Source organism: Rhinolophus sinicus, chromosome 17 (assembly GCF_057876585.1).
Source record: "Rhinolophus sinicus isolate RSI-liver-muscle chromosome 17, RSI-T2T, whole genome shotgun sequence".
NCBI classification, from domain to species: Eukaryota; Metazoa; Chordata; class Mammalia; order Chiroptera; family Rhinolophidae; genus Rhinolophus; species Rhinolophus sinicus.
The window spans coordinates 169,562,490-169,582,866 of NC_142517.1; the positions used below are offsets into that span (position 1 = coordinate 169,562,490).

The 20,377-nt window shown below is 36.6% G+C and overlaps 1 protein-coding gene across 1 annotated transcript in view; it reads right to left on the bottom strand.

The window, feature by feature from the left end:
- Window positions 1-17,406: 17,406 nt before the first annotated feature.
- Window positions 17,407-20,377, bottom strand: part of FRZB (frizzled related protein) — a 32,674-nt gene continuing 29,703 nt past the window's right edge. The window contains exon 6 of the mRNA XM_019752852.3: window positions 17,407-17,816. Coding sequence (XP_019608411.1) covers window positions 17,700-17,816 — 117 coding nt within the window. The 3' untranslated portion in view covers window positions 17,407-17,699. The remainder of the gene's footprint in view (window positions 17,817-20,377) is intronic.

The window sequence follows — 20,377 nt, forward strand, 5'->3', positions numbered from 1 at the left end:
GGTAGAGAGACCAGAGGAGGCACGTGGCCACTGCACCAACTGGGTCATCAAAGAAACACAGCTTCTAGGGCATGGTAGTGGCTGACCCCAATCCCTGGCCTGACCCAAAGATGTAACCTTTGTAAGAAGCCCTCTTGGCTAAGGTGGCACCAAGGGACGGGATCTTCCCTTAGCCCTATAAGAGCAGCCACAGCAGGACAGTTTGCCCCAGCCATATTTCTGAGCCTTCGAAATCCAAGGGAGATGTTTGGTTTGGTTTCTTAAAATGGACCACATGTACACAACAAATTCAAAGCCATAGTGCCCCCTACTCCCCTTTTGAATCATTATTACTAAATAACTTGTAATTCTAAGGAGCTGCAAAACAGTAAAAATTGGAATTTAAAATATGATGGGCTCTATAAGAGCCTCTGCTGAAGATAGATAACACTGTCACCCCAGAAAATGAGACATGAACTTCAGCCTCAGCCCTTAGGCATTTTCTGAGTAGTCTGCTGATTAGTCGGATAGATTGAGTCAAAATTAAAACTGAACTTCTTCTGCTTCAAAATTACATGATCATGGAATACAGCAAAATGATTATGTACATTTTGGTCAAATTTAAGGGCAAAAAGCAGAATACAGAAGAGGTAATGCTGAAACGAATCTTGAAAGATACCGTATGTGTAAACTAATCTGGTTAACAGAAGGCAGGATTGCTGGACCCAGAGGGGCAGCAAAGGATAATACCTTGGAATCTTCATCAGAGAGAGTTAAAAACATTTTGCGCCCACAAAAAAAAAAATCTTTAAAACGTTTTTTACAGATAGTATCATTAAAAAAAAAAAAAAACTTGCAGATTGTAGTTGATAACTTGAAAAATGCAAATGCAGACATTTTGAAACTCATAAAAATAGGTAGCATTTATTGAACTTTTACCAGTGGCCAGGCAGCACATTCATTGTTTTCTGTGCATCAGCTTACTTGATTGTCTACTAGTCCTGCTTGGTAGGCAATGTTATTACTTCCCCTTTATAGATGAGAAAGCTGAAATCTGACAGATGTGACGCCAGATCGACTAGCTCCTGAGCTCACCCTACTGTGTGATTACATGATCTCATTGTCACTACCTCCTCCAAAGATACTATTGTATTAAGATCGTCAAGAATGTTTATGGCCAAAATTTACGTATTATGGGAATTAATTTCTTGGCACAAGTTGTAAAAGTCAATGCCTGGGCTCTCAGCTCCCTTTTTTTATCACTAGGTTGTTTTTCTGGCTTAGGAGGTTTTTTGGTTTTGGGTCTTCACAATTTTTAATGGATTATTTTTTCCTCTCTATCTTTCCCAAATCATATGCAGACTGCCAAGCGTGATTTTTGAATCAATACATTTGACTTAATAAAAATGGGAACCAGAAAAAAAGATGTTTTGGTATTTAAGCATTTTTTAACCTCAGATTTTTTTATGCAACAGTAATCGTCACATGTACAACTTTTGAGTCCTGCTTTTTTCATTTAAATTATATCAGAAGCATTTCTTATATTATTAACCATTCTTACAAAAACATTTTAATAGTTGGTATTATTCTCTCAAGTGGATAAATCATAGGTCTCTTTACCAATCTTCCATCATTAACATCAAGCTAAACTTGAAGTTTAAAAGTCAACGTAATTCTTACTTTAGCTCTAGAGATCTAGAAACTAATCAGCGGGTACTACTATCATAGTTGGTACCCTGAAGGCTATTGCAATCAGTAAATTATATAGCATGTCACACTCGATCAATTTTTACCGTATTAAGAGTGATTACATGTTTCTCGGGTTTCAGAGGGAAAGCAAATAATTGACCACAGCTGGCAATATTTTGCTTTACATGGAACACCTTAGCTGGAGGAACGCCAGCCTAACCTTGAACAGGGCTTGAATTGACTGCACATTTAGGGGCAATGTCTTGTGCTGGCTGACTTTCTCTCCTTTGCTCGCCTTTCACTTGCTGCCTGAATATTTTCAAAAGTACATGCAGGAGTTGTACTGCCTTCATTGAGACCCAGGGAGAATCCAGGAGCCCTAGAAGATTTAGTCCAAAGACTGAAAAACAATCCCTGACCATGTAGGATAGATCATAGGCACTTCTAAATGTCTATGGATATTGGAAGCTCGTTTGATTGCCTCAGGTTTTATAGTGGCTTCAAATCAATAAGCAAGAACGGTAACTTCAGAGAATATGTTTTGTATGCCAGTAATTTTTGATACAGAATTTTTGTAAGCAAGAATAAAAATGAGAAGAGGAAAAGAAAAAGGAAAAAATTTCCGACCACTGAGGTTTACAACCTCTTCCTGGTACTCACCATGCGTTACATAAATCAATGATTAGACTCAGAAGTGTCCTCTGAGTGTGTGTGTAATGCAGCTTTATTGATATTATGCTTATCCATTTGGAGGGAATGTTACTATGTAGTTGCAATAGTTTTATTAGAAAGAAATGTCAAATCCATTCTACCTGCATAATCTACAGAATTTGAATCAACGTGTTGCATGATTTAATATTCCTAAAGATGATTAGTTTTCACTGAGCACTGCAAGAAAAAGAGAAAAAAAAATGGTCATAGGAAACATTTTCTATGACATAGCCTTGATTTACTAAAAACAGAGAATCCAGTCTTATTACAGCTGCTTTTTACTTGACAGAACAAAGGATGTTGCTGTCTACAAAGTAAAAGCACTTATGGTGCACACTTGAAATAACAAAAATAATCCTTAAAAAATTAAATTACTACAATATGTCATACCCTAATCTTAACATAATTAAGGATCAATTGGAATCAGCTGATGAAAATATTTTCACTTCTAATAGCCATATATTATATATATATACATATTTACGTATATATATATAATGTGTGTGTGTGTGTGTGTGTCTGTGTGTGTGTGTGTCTGTGTATCAGGGGTGCCAAAAAAAATGTGTATGCATTTTAAGAAAGGAAAAAACCATATTAAAATTGTAATAATATATACCAATAACAAAAAATGAATACAAGTCATGTGTATACATTTTTTTGGCACCCCTGGTACATATTTCCCACAAACTCTGGCATTCTATAATATAATATTAATTTTAAAACTTTGATAAATCAGCATTCTAAAGCTTGAATATATTTTCACTATGTGCATGTCAATATAAGAATGATTGTAAATTATTTAGTTTTATTTTAAAATGTAGATTTACAATGTCCGTTTTCATGAGGAATAATTTTCTAAGTTAAACTATATTCTAGCAACCTTTGAGATTTTACTTGTAGTATTTCAAAATCTTGCTTTTAGAAAATGTTGACTGGCAACTTTACACATGCCTGTAGATTCTATGGTCCATTTTCCGTGGCCTCTCCTGGGTTAACATGTACGTCGCTGTTACACACACTATATCACCAGGGGACAGCTTTAGGGGTAAAAGAGGTCTCATAGGTATTTTATCCCAGGGATTATTTCAATAACACCTCACACTGAGATGTCGTTTGGAGCTTAGAACAGTTTATAAATAATTTTAAGTAATAAAATATATGTCAAAATCGTAACCTATTAGTAACAAGAGAATAACTTCACACAATTTTAAAAACTGGTAACTTAAGTTTATGTTACCATAACACATCTACTTGCCAGCAAATGCAACCTTTATTTTTTTAACTCAGCCTACGCGTCTGCAGCCCCTTCCTTCCATGTGTGTCAAATGGAGCTGTTGTGTTAGTACAGTGTCTTTTGTACCATCACGTGTGGGAATTTAGTAACCTTTTCACCACCACAATTAGAAATAACAAAGAGGTATGTATTCATTCAGTATAAATTCTTAGCATTAATAGTTGGCCCAGGACTGGTAAAGTTATTAGACTGGTTCATATCTTGTTGATTGTGTTTCCATCTTGGTAAAATAAGCATTCAGCTAGGGTTCTCATGCTAAGGCTAGACACCAGTTTATAGGGCAAAAGGCAACAGGGCAATTTAACTTTTAGTTATATGTTTTTCCATTAATTGGACCACACATTCTTACAAGCACCATTGCACTCAGTTTGGTCCTGAGAAGATTTGCAAGCATTTTGTGTGTCTTTTGTTAGTTCCAACATACAGCTTATCCTTGATTTAGCAGACTACAGTTATACAAGACTTTTCTTAATTGCTTTTCATGCATAGTTGGGAGAAACAGCAGGCAGCCTTTAAGTGAAGGTTTTGTGGCCCAAAATGGTAGCTTAAAGTGCCTCTTTTCCTGTGTTTATTGTTGACAATTCAATTAGCATGTCAAAGCAGCTGCATACTGTGGAAGGAAAGGTCAACCAAACTGCACACACAACAAATTTTATTAACATACAAAACATGGGCAAAATTAGTTGCGATGAATTTATCTTGTGCATTTACTAAAGAACACGACAGGGGAAAGTCTAGCTAGTTTCCCCAAATTTAAGTTAATCTTGTGGAAAGTTACAAATTTAATCTATTTTTTTTCTCTTAGTAGCTGGTGAAAAGTTATCCATTTTCTCACTCTTCAATCTTGGCAGCAATGAGATAAAGACCTCATATTCATTCAAGGTTTTCTATTAATAATAAAAAGTAATCGTTGTTTAACCAAAGAAAGGCAAACAAAATAAGTATCATATAAGGGTATTTTATGGATAATGCAAATCAACGATGACATTTTGGATAGCCACAAATGTACTGTTTAGTTGCTCATGGTAGTTGAAATGTAACTGGTGAGAGACAACCCAAACAGTAACCATGTAGATAAGCTGAGGAGGACAGAGGCAGAATGGGGGAAGCTCCTGGGGTCGAATCTGGTTTTGTAAGCAGGATCCAGGGGCAGTTCCCAGGCAGTCTTCACATTCTGCTGGTTCCGCTATTCTCTAGAGCCTCATGGCACAGGTCTCTTGGATGCCTGTTAGAGCTCTGAGCTGACCGTTGCATTTCCAGGAGTTCCTCCATGAGATTGGCTACAGCAACATGCATGACAATCTGACTCTTGGTGTGTCCCAACCAGAAGAAGGGATGGGTCACAATGAGTTCACATTGTTATTGTTGACTTCTTAATGACTTAGGTTTGACTTTGGACATCACCAATGGGAGATGACTGCAGAAAGTCTGAGTTGGAGGCAGAGAATGAAAGGGTGTGAACCTCTCAAGGAAACAGCTTTAGGGTGGCTGTTCTACCTGCCCTATTTAGTTTACATACCAAAAATTTTACAATGGGCAGAATCTGAAATTGCATTACTTGTCTTCCCAGCACTATTGGCAAGGTCTCCTGAATCATTCCATTATAAACCTATCTCAGTCTTTGCCTCCTTTCCTATTTTTTTATAAAATGTTTTTATCTTACCATTATTTGCACTTCTTGAGCGTTTAACACTCTAATGTCAAGTAACTCAAAAAGTATTAGTTTTACCCCTAATTCTTGTGCTGGCTTGCTTTTTGTGCATCATTTTCTGCTGCCTTGCTATGCCTACCTTTTTTTCCCCCCTATATTAGAGCTCTAGTCAGACACTACTAGGCTTCAAAATAAATATTTCAGGAATTGTGTGTGTGCAGGTAGTAGAGGACAGAAATCCCATAAAGATAAGATAAAAACTCCTAGATCACCAGCTCTCATCAAAAAACAGAGAATAATCTGAGGAAAGAGGTTCTGAAATAAGAAATTCATTCAGACTAAATTTGTTCATGGAAAATTTTATATAGAGTTGAATGCCAAGTTGATTCTGGCATTCTTCATGGTGCATAGTTAAAGATGTCATTCCCTAAGAAACTTACTTTGCAGCCTAATGATCTCCTTCCTGAATCCCAAAGTTATTTCAATATCTGTGTATTTTCTAAAAGCCTAATGAATGAATTAAATTGTTTAAGAATACAACTTTTACTGTACTTGCAACTACTGAATATGTATACTAATCTATATTCCCCAAAGAAATGGTAAGAATTTCGTGGAAGACCTGCACAACAAATTACTTTCCCCTTATAGTACAATGCCTCTACTTCATAGCTCTTTGAAATTGTCTCCGATGCTCAGACACCATCCATAATTACGGGTTTGTCAGGATCCTAAACACTCATAGTGGTTCATTATAGTTGACACTTAGAACTTTCAGTTACACTTGGAAGAAATTAGAGATTCAGATTAGTCAATACTTGTCTTCCTTGATTACTTGCAAAAAAAAAAAAAAAAAATGTGTATTTAACTCTGGGGAAACATCTCCTAACTGAAATCTCCTAATGTAATGGTCTTAATCCACAAGCAAACACAATGTTGGCCATATTTCGTGTATGTTTTAAAAGCCTGGTCAGTTCATTGATTGGAATGATTCAGTGGTGGTCCTATAATTGTTTCTCACAGCCCACTAAGAAATGTAAACTAACCAATAACAAAGTTAAAGTCGGATTTATTAAGATGGTATACATATTTCGCATACCTAATTCATTCCTGCACACTGGAATGGGATTAAATAATGAAGAATCATATCTAACTTCATAATCCTGCTTTTACATCACCTTCAAAGGGATGTCAGCATTGACATATTTATACACATGAAGCCATATCCATTATAATATTAATAAATGCCTTCCTAGCTATTCCTAACACAACTTTTTGTGATTATTGCAACCCTCTGTAGTACTTCTGCCCTAATACCAAAATCTTTTTATTTATTAAGAATCTTAAAGTTCCACATGAAAGTAACTCTTCAATGGACCATTTCTGCTTAATCCAGTGTAGAGGCTATGTCCTATATCACTTAATTAAATTATTGAAGGGAGAACCAGTAGAAAGAACAGAAATAGGAACCTTAGAAATATGTTACATTAACCAAATAATGTTGGTGACTTTCAAGTTTTTACTTATAGCTTCTTCTAAGTCCCAGACTCATATCTGACTGCCTATTCAATATCTTCCTGTTGAGTAACAAATAAATATCTTAAATTTAATACAACCAAATTAGAACTCTTTATTCCCTCACAACCCATCCACCCAATTTCCCCCTAGTAAATAGCACTATCATCAATCCACTGGCTCAAGTCAGAAAATTACTGGGGTCGTCTTTGACTTTTTACTCTTCCCAGATCCCTACATCTAACACATCAGCTAGTGCTATGATTTCAAAATCTAACATGTATCTTAAATCTGTTTACTTCCCTCCATAACCACTGCCATCACTCTAATCCAAAGCACCATCAGTCATCTCTCACCTGCAATATTGCAACAGCCTCCTGTCTCTAATCATGCCCCCAACCCCATATTAATTCTTCTTATAGAGCCAGAGTAATCTTTTAAAAATTTAAATCTGATCATGTCACTCCAGCTTAGAATATGCAAACGATTTTACATATCACTTTGACACAAACCAAGTTCCATAATATGGTTCCTCCTAACTTCTCCAACTTTATCTCCTATCTCTCTCTCCATTCTCCATTCTGCTCCCTTTATAGTTCCTCCAAGTGGCTAGGTAATTTCCAGTTTCAAGATTTTCAAATCACCTTTTAACCTACCTGGACCACTTTCCTACATCAAGCGTAGCAGGCTCCTTCTTATCCTATTGGAATCAACCAAAATATCTCACCCTCACGGAAATCTTCCCTAACCACCAATCATGAATCTAGATTTTGTGAGCCCTAAAGATTATACAATTTGGGGAAACCCTTTTTATGGAAAAGTTAATTTTATTTTTTAATCTTAAATTTGCAAATTTTACAAAAACGCATGATCATGGCACTCCTCGGGACCTTGGAAGAGGCTGGGTCAAGTGAAGTTTCCTGAAGCTTAGCATCACTGACTTCACAGTGATTCCACCTGGATGACTACCCTTGTTCAGCAGGTCCTCTCTGCCTCCACCTCCACCTCTGACAGTCACCATTCCTGCATCCTATGTGTCCTTCTTAGCACTTGTCTTGTCTGCCCCCCCGCATCAGGTTGTACATTCCAGCAGGGCAGGTACCACGCAGGAACACCCACCACCAAACATAGCACTGGGCCAGTTGCACTCAGTAAAGACTTGCCTGTGAGTGACAAAGAGTCCTTTGAGGTTAACAGTATTAGATAAATGTAAAGACCTCTTTTACAATTTAAATTTGCATGTCATTAAAGCAGGCTTGTTTTTCTTCCCTTTTTCCTATGGTGAGAAGTTTATAGCATGGCACAATTCCTGGTGCGGTGGAAAGAATTGTAATGCCCTCTCTATCTACTCCAAGCCTCAGGAATTTTTAAGGCCACAGCCTAATTTCAGAGACAAAAAAGCAGTTGTCTGTGAGGGCTGGGCCTGGTTACTTGGGTCAAAATCACCATCCTCTCTGTTTTGGAAGAAGAACTTCTACATGGCTTCTTAATTATGGTGACACAAGACAGGGTTTCGGGTGCCAGCAAGCTCTGTGGAGCTTTCAACTCTTTCTGGGCTCAGGCCTATCCTCTCTGGATACATTTGTGTACCTGTTGCCTTATTTATTCATATTTTTGTTACTCAGTCTGGCTTCATCACTGCAAGACATTTCCCCCTCTCTGTGGCTCTGAGAAGGGGACCGGGGAACGGACCTGGAAGTTTGTCTCCAAGGAGAGCTAACATGTAAATCCGGATATATTTGGAGCTAACACACTTCTTCCTGAGCTTGAAGGAGAAAAGTAGGACTTGAAATTTTACTGACTTACTAACATAATATTCATCCTAGTCTGAAATACTTTCAAATTTGGCTAAGTGTAAAGTATTTAATAAATACTTGAAAAAAAAGCATAACTTTTATAATTGCAGCTAATTATTTCATGTAATTTGACATTTTGTTGTGCTAAAACCTATAGTGTAACTTGCCAGTCGCAGGAATAATGATTAAACTCTAGAATTACCTACAAATGGAGATCCTTCAGTGTCTTCCAGCATACTTTTTTTATTTTTTAAGATTTTTTTTTTTATTGGGGAAGGGGAACAGGACTTTATTGGGGAACAGTGTGTACTTCCAGGCCTTTTTTTTCCAAGTCAAGTTGTCCTTTCAATCTGAGTTGTGGAGGGTGCCGTTTAGCTTCAAGTTGTTTCTTAGTTGTGGAGGGCGCAGCTCAGCTCCAGGTCCAGTTGCCGTTTTCTAGTTGCAGGGGGCGCAGCCCACCATCCCTTGCGGGACTCAAGGAATTGAACTGGCAACCTTGTGGTTGAGAGCCCTTGCTCCAACCAACTGAGCCATCTGGGAGGCAGCTCAGCTCAAGGTGCCATATTCAATCTTAGTTGCAAGGGGCGCAGCCCACCATCCCTTGCGCGACTCGAGGAGTTGAACCAGCAACCTTGTGGTTGAGAGCCCACTGGCCCATGTGGGAATCCGACCGGCAGCCTTCGGAGTTAGCAGCATGGAGCTCTAACCGCCTGAGCCACTGGGCCGGCTCCAGCATTCTCTTTTTGAATGGGATAGATGATAGACAAGCCACTGTCTTAGATTATATTTCGTTTTACTTGGAATAGGTAAGAGTTAGTGGAGTTGCTTTCAGTTCTCGAATGAGACAAAAATCTTGTCTGTGTTCCACTGAAAATCTCTCAACGTTCTCAAAAAAGAATAAACTGCACCAATCCAGAAATGAACTCAAAGTTCTTTTGTATGTTTGTGAACAAACTGCATTCCACAGCTGAGTGGCTCGGGATCTACACCATTCATTTATTTGTGACAGGTTATACAGTCAGCTGGAGTGTATGTTTTATGGTTAACTTAACCTGAGCTAGGTTAATTATGGTGGCAATTGAACCTCAATCCTATACTTTACAGATTGAACCTTAGTGGGACCATATTTAACTCTAAGCTACAGTGTATCAAACACAAACTTCTGACTGGAAGCAGTTTCAGAATCAATTTACATTCAAATAAAAAGGCTCTCCAGTGAGAGGCGCATTAAGATGTTTAAATTATGGGGCGTGTGGGATTCATCAAGCAAGAAAAGCAGTTGTAAATCAAGCTTATGGTGAATGGGTTCAACACACAGAGGGTTTTAGTGCATGAGCAACACTTCCTAGTATCTTTTTTTTTCTTTTTAGATTTAGCAACTCAAATGGAAATGTTAAGAAACCAGGAAAGAGTAAATAGGTTTTAAAAATTACCAACCATATTTATAGTTTTTCACTATCACTGGTGTGCCAGCTTTAAAAATAAGGTGTAACTAGCAGTAGGAGCACATTTCAATACGCTGAACTATAATGAATGGGAGGGAGAGCAAAAGACAGCTGCAGTTTGTATGGCTTTTTTTGAAAAGAATTACCTTTATTCTTGCTCTTTGGTAGATTCTACCATCTTGTATCATAGGTGGATTTTCCCTGCTGGATTATCCTATTCCACTTCTTACCTTCAATTCCTAGCACTGAGCCTTGCAACAAAATAGGTGTTTGTTGAATGAGTGTGCAATGAACGAATGCTACTCTCTATGTGGATATTGGAGCACTCATTCACGCAGGACTTTATTCCTAAAGAATGTGCCTTTGTAAAATATTATAGGGGGGTCAAATGGATTCTATGACTAATTGGTTCAATGGAGAGACTAATGCCTCCCTTTTACGGGTTTCCCCTTTCAAATCCCTCTTTCTCTCCTCTAAAGCCTTATGTACTCTTGTGCTACTTACTTAATTGATACTAAGGAAATGGTGACTTTATGTATTCCCTAAGGTCTTGCATTTTAAGCAGATTCCTGAAATGTCTGACCCAAAAGATTAAATCTTTAATGTAAATTTTAAAGCAAAGTCCTATTTAAGCACAAGCCTAACCTTTCTTAGTAAAGTCTCTAAACCACCAAAACTACCTATTTAATTAAGTCCTACAAATGATAAAATAATTCAAACTAGTTATTGAGCATTGATTAGATCCACAAAGGCAGGCAAACTGCAGTCCGAGGGCCAGTACAGTACACCTCTGTTTTTGCAAATAAAGCATTGTTGGAACGTCACCATCATGCTCACTCACGTATGTATTGTCAATGTTTGCTTTTGAGCCTCAGTGGCAGAATTTGCAACATATTGTATGACCCACAAAGCCTTAAATATTTACTGTGCAACCATTCACAGAAAAGTTTACCAAACTCTGGATTAGGTTGCTCCATTTTTCAGCTGGCTTTTTGGTTATCTTCTATTTTTCCATTATGTACTAATCCAAGCCCTTATGAGTTATTCTTATTTCCCAACTTTCAGTAAAAGCTGCCTCTGTTTTGAGAACCCTCAGTGTGTAGCTTGGAATGCAGAGCCTGCACTTCTAAAACATAAACATTTTGTCTCAATATAATTTTAGTACTTCTGGAACTCCCTAGGAAATGAAAAACACCAAGAAGCTCCTCTGACAAAATTTGGCTTATAATGAGAACACATATCTTTGCAAATCGTCTGTCCTTGCTCACCTGAACCATGAACAATAACCTTTTGGGGAAGCCAAACTATTACCAATAACATTAAGAGAACATTTCTTTACTTGCTTTGCTCCTTTATGTGAAATAATCTATTCCTTACAGTGTATAATATAGTAACATACAAAAGCCCAATTACACTGAAAAGTTCAAAGATTAAGTGACTCAGTCTGGAAGCTGACGTTTCCAGAGAGATAACCAGCATAAAGATATTAAGATTTCTATAGGTTTACTATCCTTGGCATTTAAAAGTCGGAGAAGTATTTTGGTTGTGATTTCCAACATAAATTATAATATTTGGAATATGGAAAATAAATTTGTATCAGTGATATATATTTTGTAGAATTGAGTACTACATAGTTTCTCCAGAATCTTACCTTTTGAAAAACCAAATGAGTATTCATCTCGTCTCCTGATCATGCTTCCTTCTAAGCACAAGCACATCTGCCTTGCTGGAGGAGGAAAAAGAAAAAAATTTCAGTCTGCAACTTGAGGGTGATTTTAGGGGTTTTTTTTGGGTCTGGCAACGTAAAAATGGAGGAGAGAGAACAGTACAGAGAGTAGGATGTCTTGAACAATACTTTCTCTTCCTGGGTTGGTAAGCATTCACTAGAGCCTTGTTGGAGAACTGTTACCTCACAGAGGTATTCAAGAGGAAAAAGTAGACTTATTCTGATACTCAGTAAGCTCCTACCATGCTCCATGACCTGCTAAACAGGGTCTGCCCACTTCAACATACCTGATCTTAAAACTCAGAGGGTAAGCTAAGCAACAAATAAGTTGTAAAGCGAGAATTTGAATCCAGGTATTTTAACTTCAAAGCTCATTTTAAGGTGTGGTAAGGAAGCCATATTGAAAGATCAAATGTCTCAAAAGTGCTGTCTCTAAAAGAAGCGTGGGCAGATGTAGTTCCAGGCTGATGGTATTGTGTGTGCTAAAGATGCTCAGGACATCAAATATATGGTGATAGAAGGAGAACTGACTGTGGGTGGTGAACACACAATGTGATATATAGATGATGTATTAAAGAATTGAACACCTGAAATCTATGTAATTTTACTAACAATTGTCACCCCATTAAACTTTAATTAAAAAAAAAAAAAAAGCAGCTCAGGACAAAATGGCCCAAACTGATGATCTGAAAGAAATCTAGATGTGCTTCATAGATATTGGTCAATGAATCTAAAGAATATCAAGCAATTTCTTCTACTTGCTTAATGCTTGATTTTCTAGCAATTCTGAATATACTTACTGCAGACTTGTGTTTCAGTTAATTGGTCAAGCAATATGAGGAGAAGCAGAATAGATAAGAATGGCCAAGAGGGAAAGAAATGGATGTGTGCAGACAGGACAATGAAGTCTTTGTATGTATGATATTTCTGAGCTTCATGGTTCTTTTTAAAGCTTTAATATATCACTTGAGTTATAGATCATAGCAAAAGAATCTTTCAGTATGGATTTTGTTCATATCCATCTATTCATTTGCCCAATGAAGTTATAACTATTCACCTCAAATTCTGTTCTTCAATGCTAGTACCGGTATCCCATCCCTAGGAAGCCCTGATTCCCCCAGTCACCAAAACATTGTAGAAATAAAGGCATTAAGTGAACCTGATCAATTTTATTTATTAGCATTATTTACCATCCAGTATAAATAGGCAATACTTTGTTCCCAGTTTCACAGATTATTTACTATCTCAGGGCTCTCCTAAGTATGATTGATCACCCTAACCCATCCTTGCTGATGCCCCAAAGTATTCTAAGATCCAACCCTACAATCATAACCCCAATCCCATTTCATGGTGTTAAGGGTGGTGGCTGTTTGGAAGGGCGGCTCCAGCACTACTACTATGTAATAAGTGATGTCATCCCACTCAACATCGTTGTGGTCAGTGAGAAGTTCTTTTCTTCATTTCCTTTCATTTCTGAGTCAGCATACTTAACAGTCCATAAATGTGTCCCTCTGGGCCTGGAAAAGCTTCCCTGAGCACATCTTTTCCTTATTCATTGCTCCTTGTGTTTTCAAAATCCACCATTCGAAGTAGAAACAATGAACGATGTCTACAACTTACCCAGAGAAAAACAGCTTTAGTTGTCTTTCAACATACTAAATCCTTTTCATAGTAAAAATGTTTAATAAAAGAAAAGCAGGGGGCATTAGGTCATATAGAATAGTTTTCTTTCTAGACTGGAGCACTGTGGTGGTGGGAGGATAAAGAATGAGAAATGAGAGTTCCCAGTGGAAAGAAACCATTCTGGTTTTATGGTAACCATCAACTTTTTTTATTATTAGTTTCAGGTGTACAAAGCAACATAATGAGTAGACATTTACACCTCTCACAAAGTGATAACCCCAACAAGTTTATTACCCATCTGACACCGTACTTAGATATTACAATACCATTGACTATATTCCCTATGCTGTACTTTATATCTTGTGACTATATGTATATATATTTTAATTATCATTGACATTCAATATTATTTTATATTACTTTCAGATGTACAGCACAGTGGTTAGGCATTTATATAATTTATGAAGTGATCCCCCCGATAAGTGTACTACCCATTTGATACTATACATAGTTTTTACATTATTGACTATATTCCCCATACTGTGTTTCACATCCCTGTGACTATTTTGTGACTACCAATTTGTATTTGCTTAATCCCTTCACCTTTCTGACCCATCCCAAGTAACCATCAAATTTTAATTTCAACTTTCGTGCATATGCATACTATTAACTCCATAGTTTTCTCCAAATTCAAGGAATAATGGAAACTTCGGGGGGAGATACCATTTTTTTCTACTGAGGATCATGTACCTTTAAATTATTAATACCAACAGCATCACTTTCATTGTCCATTCACCTCATCCTGTATGAAACTCCATTGAAACTTTGATTTCATAAGCAAGGACAACTAAAGAATGGAAGTGACAGTACTTGGGGTCAGATTTGGGACTTACACTGACAGTCAGCAGACCTCAGTAGACCTTAGTAGCTGCTCTATGCCTGACACTATACTTTTTAAAAATGTCAGGATACATTTTTCTTTTTATCAGCAATTGCAATGGTGGGAAACTTATAACTTAGGAAATAAGAATAAAAGGATGTTACTTACATACTCTGAAGTTCTGAATCCTTGATTTCTTCATTTATAAAATGCAAATAACAATACTTCATAGACATTCAAGGATTATGAGGTAATACACATCCAAGTGTTTTTAATAGAGTTCTAGCCACTATTAGACATTACTGCCCCAGAGAGATAATTGCCAAAGGCATGACTATACTGTTTTTTTGTTAATATTAATACAGCTGGAAACCATATTTTAAAATTCTATCAGTTGGATTTCAGTAATATTAGGAATATCTGCTTCACCTCATTGTTACTGTGTTCTTGAATGCCTGTATTATTTACATATTAAAATTCACAGCCTAAATAAACACTGATCTTGAAATACTTTTTAGTCATTTTCCTTGCTGAAAAATAATAGCAAATACTTTCTTGCAGAAGGCAAAAGTACTATTTACTCAGTGATTGTAATTTTTGTACTTGCTTTGTTAATATGTAACAGATGTGGAAAAACATGAATTTGTCCCACCCCACCCCCAAATGTTCAGTGCAACATATGGCTCTGAATCAGATTACACTCTGTATGTGACACAGTAAAATATTTATATGTCCATGAAGAGAATCCAAAGTTGCTGTTATTTTAATTTTTACTAGTTTATTCAGCATGCATCTAACATTTTGTTATTTGGCTAGAAAGATTAAAATCTGAAAGTAAATATAATTTGCCAAAAATTTTTAAAAATTAATTTTAATAGATCTCAAGGTTATTGACAAATATGCATATATATTAAAATTGTAGTGGCTTTGAAAGTTAGTATCTGTCAGATAAGTCTGTAGAGGGGCACTAATGAGATCTATTTTTATTATAGCAATTAGAGTAGAAATGGATTTGCAGTTTTAGAAATGTGACCATCATGATAAAAATCATGGCATTCCCCAAAAGAAGCCTGCACAGAATTTATTAATGAAGATGTTGCAACTGTCAAATTGATAAACCAAATACACTTTATCCATGGACCTTACACTATGAGAGGCGTTAAAATAACAGCACCTCATATAGATGAGCAAAATCAAGCATTGTTAGTATAGATAATTAAAATGGAAGGCGGAAAAAAACAAAACAAACAAAACCACTGCTGAATCTTAGAACCTGGTCCTCTTACTTATAAATAGCATAATTCTATATGCACTGAGCATAAATTGTGTCAAATCTCTACACAAAAATTATACACACACACACACACACACAAACTGCAGGAACTGGAAATATCTGTGGCTTTCATTGTACATCAAAATATTTCATCACTTAAAATTCTTACTATGCTTTGGAAGAGTTGATGACATTTTTTTGGACTTGAGAAACCAATTCCTTTAAATCTCCTGCAGTCAATTCTTGCGCTTTCCAGTTACCCTGAAAAAAGCATGAGAAAAACAAGACGATGCAGAAGCACTATTTTCCAGTCCTCCGTCCTTGAAGCTCAAGTTGAGGCATACATACCAGGATGTGAGATTGTGAGGTGCAGTTCTTCCATTCTGGCACTTACTATCCAGTGACACCCAAACTCACCTTTTGAAGGCTATGACAGCAGCATCTAGAAAGAGATGCCCTGCCCCAGCCATCTGAGAATAAAGCCCAAAGGGCAGACAGCGAAATTATCTGAAAGCAACCAACAGGCAGCGCAAAAGACCACGCTGTCCTCATGCAGGCAATGGTGGGAACTCTTTATTCTAAGACTGAGGAAATTGTTGGGATTTGGGGGTCAGTCGGAAGTCAAGAATGTTTTCGTATTTCCAAAAGAGAATTTAGATGCATTATTTATCATTTTAGGGAAGTTTTGTTCAGTAATAAATTTCATTCTTGCATAACTGTCCTTGTAGAAGGAAACACAACACCATTTTGCTTCATAAGTGTTTTATTTTCAGCATACCATAGTTTAGAAATTTGGTTCTACTAATATCAAACATGAAAATGGAAGGGAATGAGACTTGCAAATGATTGGCACAGGCTCCAAAGTATCCCACTGAAGGAAGTAAAAGCATCATTTGTTCCCCATGGTCCCTGGGAATTGCACTGCAGCTTGGGGAATGCAAATGTGCATTTGGTTCAAAAGTCAGAGTAGCCTCTCTACTGAAAACTATAATTCCTTTTATTAGATATATTTAACTGAGCATTAAACAGCACAAATCCTAATGATAAAATACAGGCCAATGCATAGGCCTGTAATTCAGTCCAGGTTGAGTGTGAATGCACAGACACACACATACACAAGCACACACACACACACACACACACACACACACACACAAAACTTTGCACATTTTACCAACCTGCAAACTACAGCATTTTATAGTTATTTACGTTTTAAAAATAATAGCCTAGTACACATACATACTTTCTTTCCCTAGCCAATGCAACAAGTCATATTTATTTTAAAAGAAGAAAAAAAAGACTCATACCAATGGATTTACTTAAAAAGAAGCAAACGAAAAAGAGCTATGCTGGTAACAGCAGATGTCTAGTTGTAATTCACTTCCCTAATGCTGATTAATATATTCATAAACAAATAAAATGTATTACCAAAAGATAAATGTTACTGTTAACATCCCAACAGCTACTAGTTTCAGTTGTGCTTCTCAATTTGGCATAATGTTCAATCCCCAACTCCTAACACTATTTATTTTGCTTCCTACCAATCTTGCAAATAATTCATCCTGTGTGTCTTTTTCTCATAAATGCTTCCTGGTGCTTGATTGCTTTGTCTGTGTGGCATTTGATTTCAAATGCTATTTTACCTTTATAAACATGTGGAACTTCCTAAGTATGAGGAGAATGCCCAAAAGGCATGAGAAAATGAGGCTGTAATTACATCAGCCAAGTATGCTGTACAGCATATTTAGCTTTCTCTCTTTGTGTCCAATACTGCATTTCCAATCCAGGTATAGAAGAGTAAATTAACATTTATTCCAGAAAAGAGGCTCTGATATCAACATGTTTAATTTATTATTATTGCAAAGAACAGTTTCCCCATGATTAGTGAAATAGAATACATATAATATATTTAAGGATCTGCACCCAGACCACAAAAAACGGGGTGGGGGGAGGGAAGAGAAGAGCAGAAAACAAGAGAAAATAAAAGTAATATCAGTTACCACATGACTTTTGTGGTAAAAACAATAGAATGTGACGTGCAATAGTGCAATTTTCCTTTGCTAGTCCAGCAATGCAATTTTAATAGGAAGTCCACTAATGTTCTTTCTGCATTTCAGGATTTAGTTGCGTGCTTGCCGGGAGTTAGAGTTCCTGCCAGACTTCTGACTCTGAGTGGAATCACTATGGCTAGAATCACTTTTGTTCAGTCCAAGATGACGGAGCTTCATATCCCAGCGCTGTGAAATTTAAAACAGAAAATGGTCACCAGGGTCGTCATTTCTATTATTCTAACAACTGAGTGAGACTGCAACGTCAGATCTCGAAACCATTTTACTACTTTCCAAAAGTATAAAATCTATATTCCAGGATAACAATGAAATTTATGCTACATGAGCATAATTCTCAGATTTTAAAGAGCACAAAACTGGCCACCTATATCAATAATGTTTTCATATCAAACCTTAAAATCCCCATGTGAGTAAGTGGTGATACAAATGTCAGTCAATATTTGTAGTTATTTCCTGAGACAACATATACAAGTCTGGCACTTCATAAGTGATCAACAAATGGAAGATTTACACAGAGAATTTGACAGAAGGGCTATTTGTCATTTTCCTCTCTTATGACACATAGAAATGGAGTCTTTTTAAATCTATGTGATTTGAGAAATAAAAACAATTAAAATTTGGGGTGGGAATGGAGTCTCTTAAAAGTACTTCTTAAAATAATACCTACGCAGGGCAACAAACAGAACAGGTAAGTTTCTGCCCTCTTTCTTAGTTTTATAAAGCAGACATTACCAACGTTTTTAATAGCCACAATCAAGTTTACTAATATTTCATATTAGCAATGCCCATTATGTTTTCATGTCATATAATAAATTAAAAAGGAGTTATATTATGGATGTTATACATAGTGAATAAGGACTAAATCAATATTTTCAAATTTCAATGATTATAGAAATAACTTGGAGGTCTTGTTAAATTGCACATTCTCATTCAGTGGGCCTGGGACAGGGCCCTTTATAACTAACAAGCTCCCAGGTGATGTCAATGTTTATGGTCTAGAAACCACATTTTCAATAGCGAGGAGCTAATGTCAGATTGCCCAATTTCAAATTTTAACCCCATCAGTTACTGTGCAAAGTTTCTTGAATTTACTAAACCTCGTTTTCATCATTAACACATTGGAATTAATGGTAGAATCTGCTTATAACACTGTTCTGAAGATTAACAGATAAAAGTGCATAAAGTGTTTAGTATATAATAAATGATTTTTCAATTACTAAAAGTAATCTTCATTTTAATACCATTTATTCCACACTCTTATTGTTTTTCATATTTAAAAAAAAAAAGTCTAATTCTCAACTCCCCAACACAGGCCAAATATCTTGATTTGAACAAACTGCTATAACAGAGACACAGATAAACAACTATTTGCATGGCAAAACCATAAAAAGGTCTTTATTTAATTCTTGATCGATCCACCAAGAACAAAAAATCAGTAAAAAGGGCAACTGATTTGTTCAAAAGTATCCTCCATAAAACTCTTTTTTTACAGCCTCAAACTGACTGGAAAACTAAAGTAAGGATCTCAAAAATTCTAGCCAAAAGAGATTTTCCATCCAAGGCCTTTAAGTCCTGAGTATCTGCATATGAATTAAAAATTGTTCAAGTTATTGGTTTAATCCTTCCTTTAGCATGTTTAAATCTAGACTGAGAATATAAATGATTTCATAGTAATAACTCTGTGAGTCCCCTGTAGAAAGCAACAGAAAATATGTTAGCCTTACTAAGAAACAGAGAAACAGCCATGCATCCTGGGTCTTTACATGATGATAATTGTTTTGGTACCAAAAGAGAAGCCTTGTTACATGCTTTGCAGCAGGGATGTTGAAAGCTCTTTCAACTGGTACAGGAATTTAGGACACATTCCTGTTCTGCATTAGCAAGCAGAAAACCAAATTAAAAGGACAGTAAGACATTCCAACATGCTGAAGAAGAGCCACTTTGTAATAAACACCAAACTAATTGGAAAAAGATACAAACAGAGAATTCTCACAAGAATGAACCTGAACTACATCTTACTTTTGACAAATATCAGGGCGGGGGTGGGGAGAGTGGAGGTGGGGAGAGTGGGGGGGTGGGGAGAGTGGGGGCAGGGAAGAACTTAGTGGAAGATAGTTTATCCCTGCAAAATAATGCCCTCTACATTTTTGTAGGTCACTTAAACTCAAATGTATCTGCTGTGTCAAGTGCCAGATGTAATGTAAGATAAACTGCCCAGGGGTATTTAACTTACTCTCTAAACATTTCCCAAGTCTTTAAATTCACCGAAGGAAGAGGATGTATTATGTTTGATAGAATTACCACTCTCCCCTCCCACTTCTACACCCACTACACACACACACACACACACACACACACACACACACACACCCTTTTCAATTCTTTGCCACTTGATGAATACTCTCCTACATTCCTTTCTTTGAAACAGATTTGCTTAGTATAGTAAAAAGAAATGGAACCTTCTATATAAGGTAATTTACTGTGGCTTTTTTCCAAATGTATCACTTCTAGAATCTAAGTCACTGGCTTAAAAATAAAGCTACATTACTGCTCTAAGGACCTAATTTGGTCATATCTCTTATACACAGATGAATGTGGCTGCACCTGTACATAGGAATTGATGCCTGTGCACTGGACAACAATGGTAGTTTCCTACCTATCTTTTATTCTCCCCTTTGACTCACAGAACTGCATTTTGTTCAAGGAAGCAATATGCCCAGCTAAAAAAC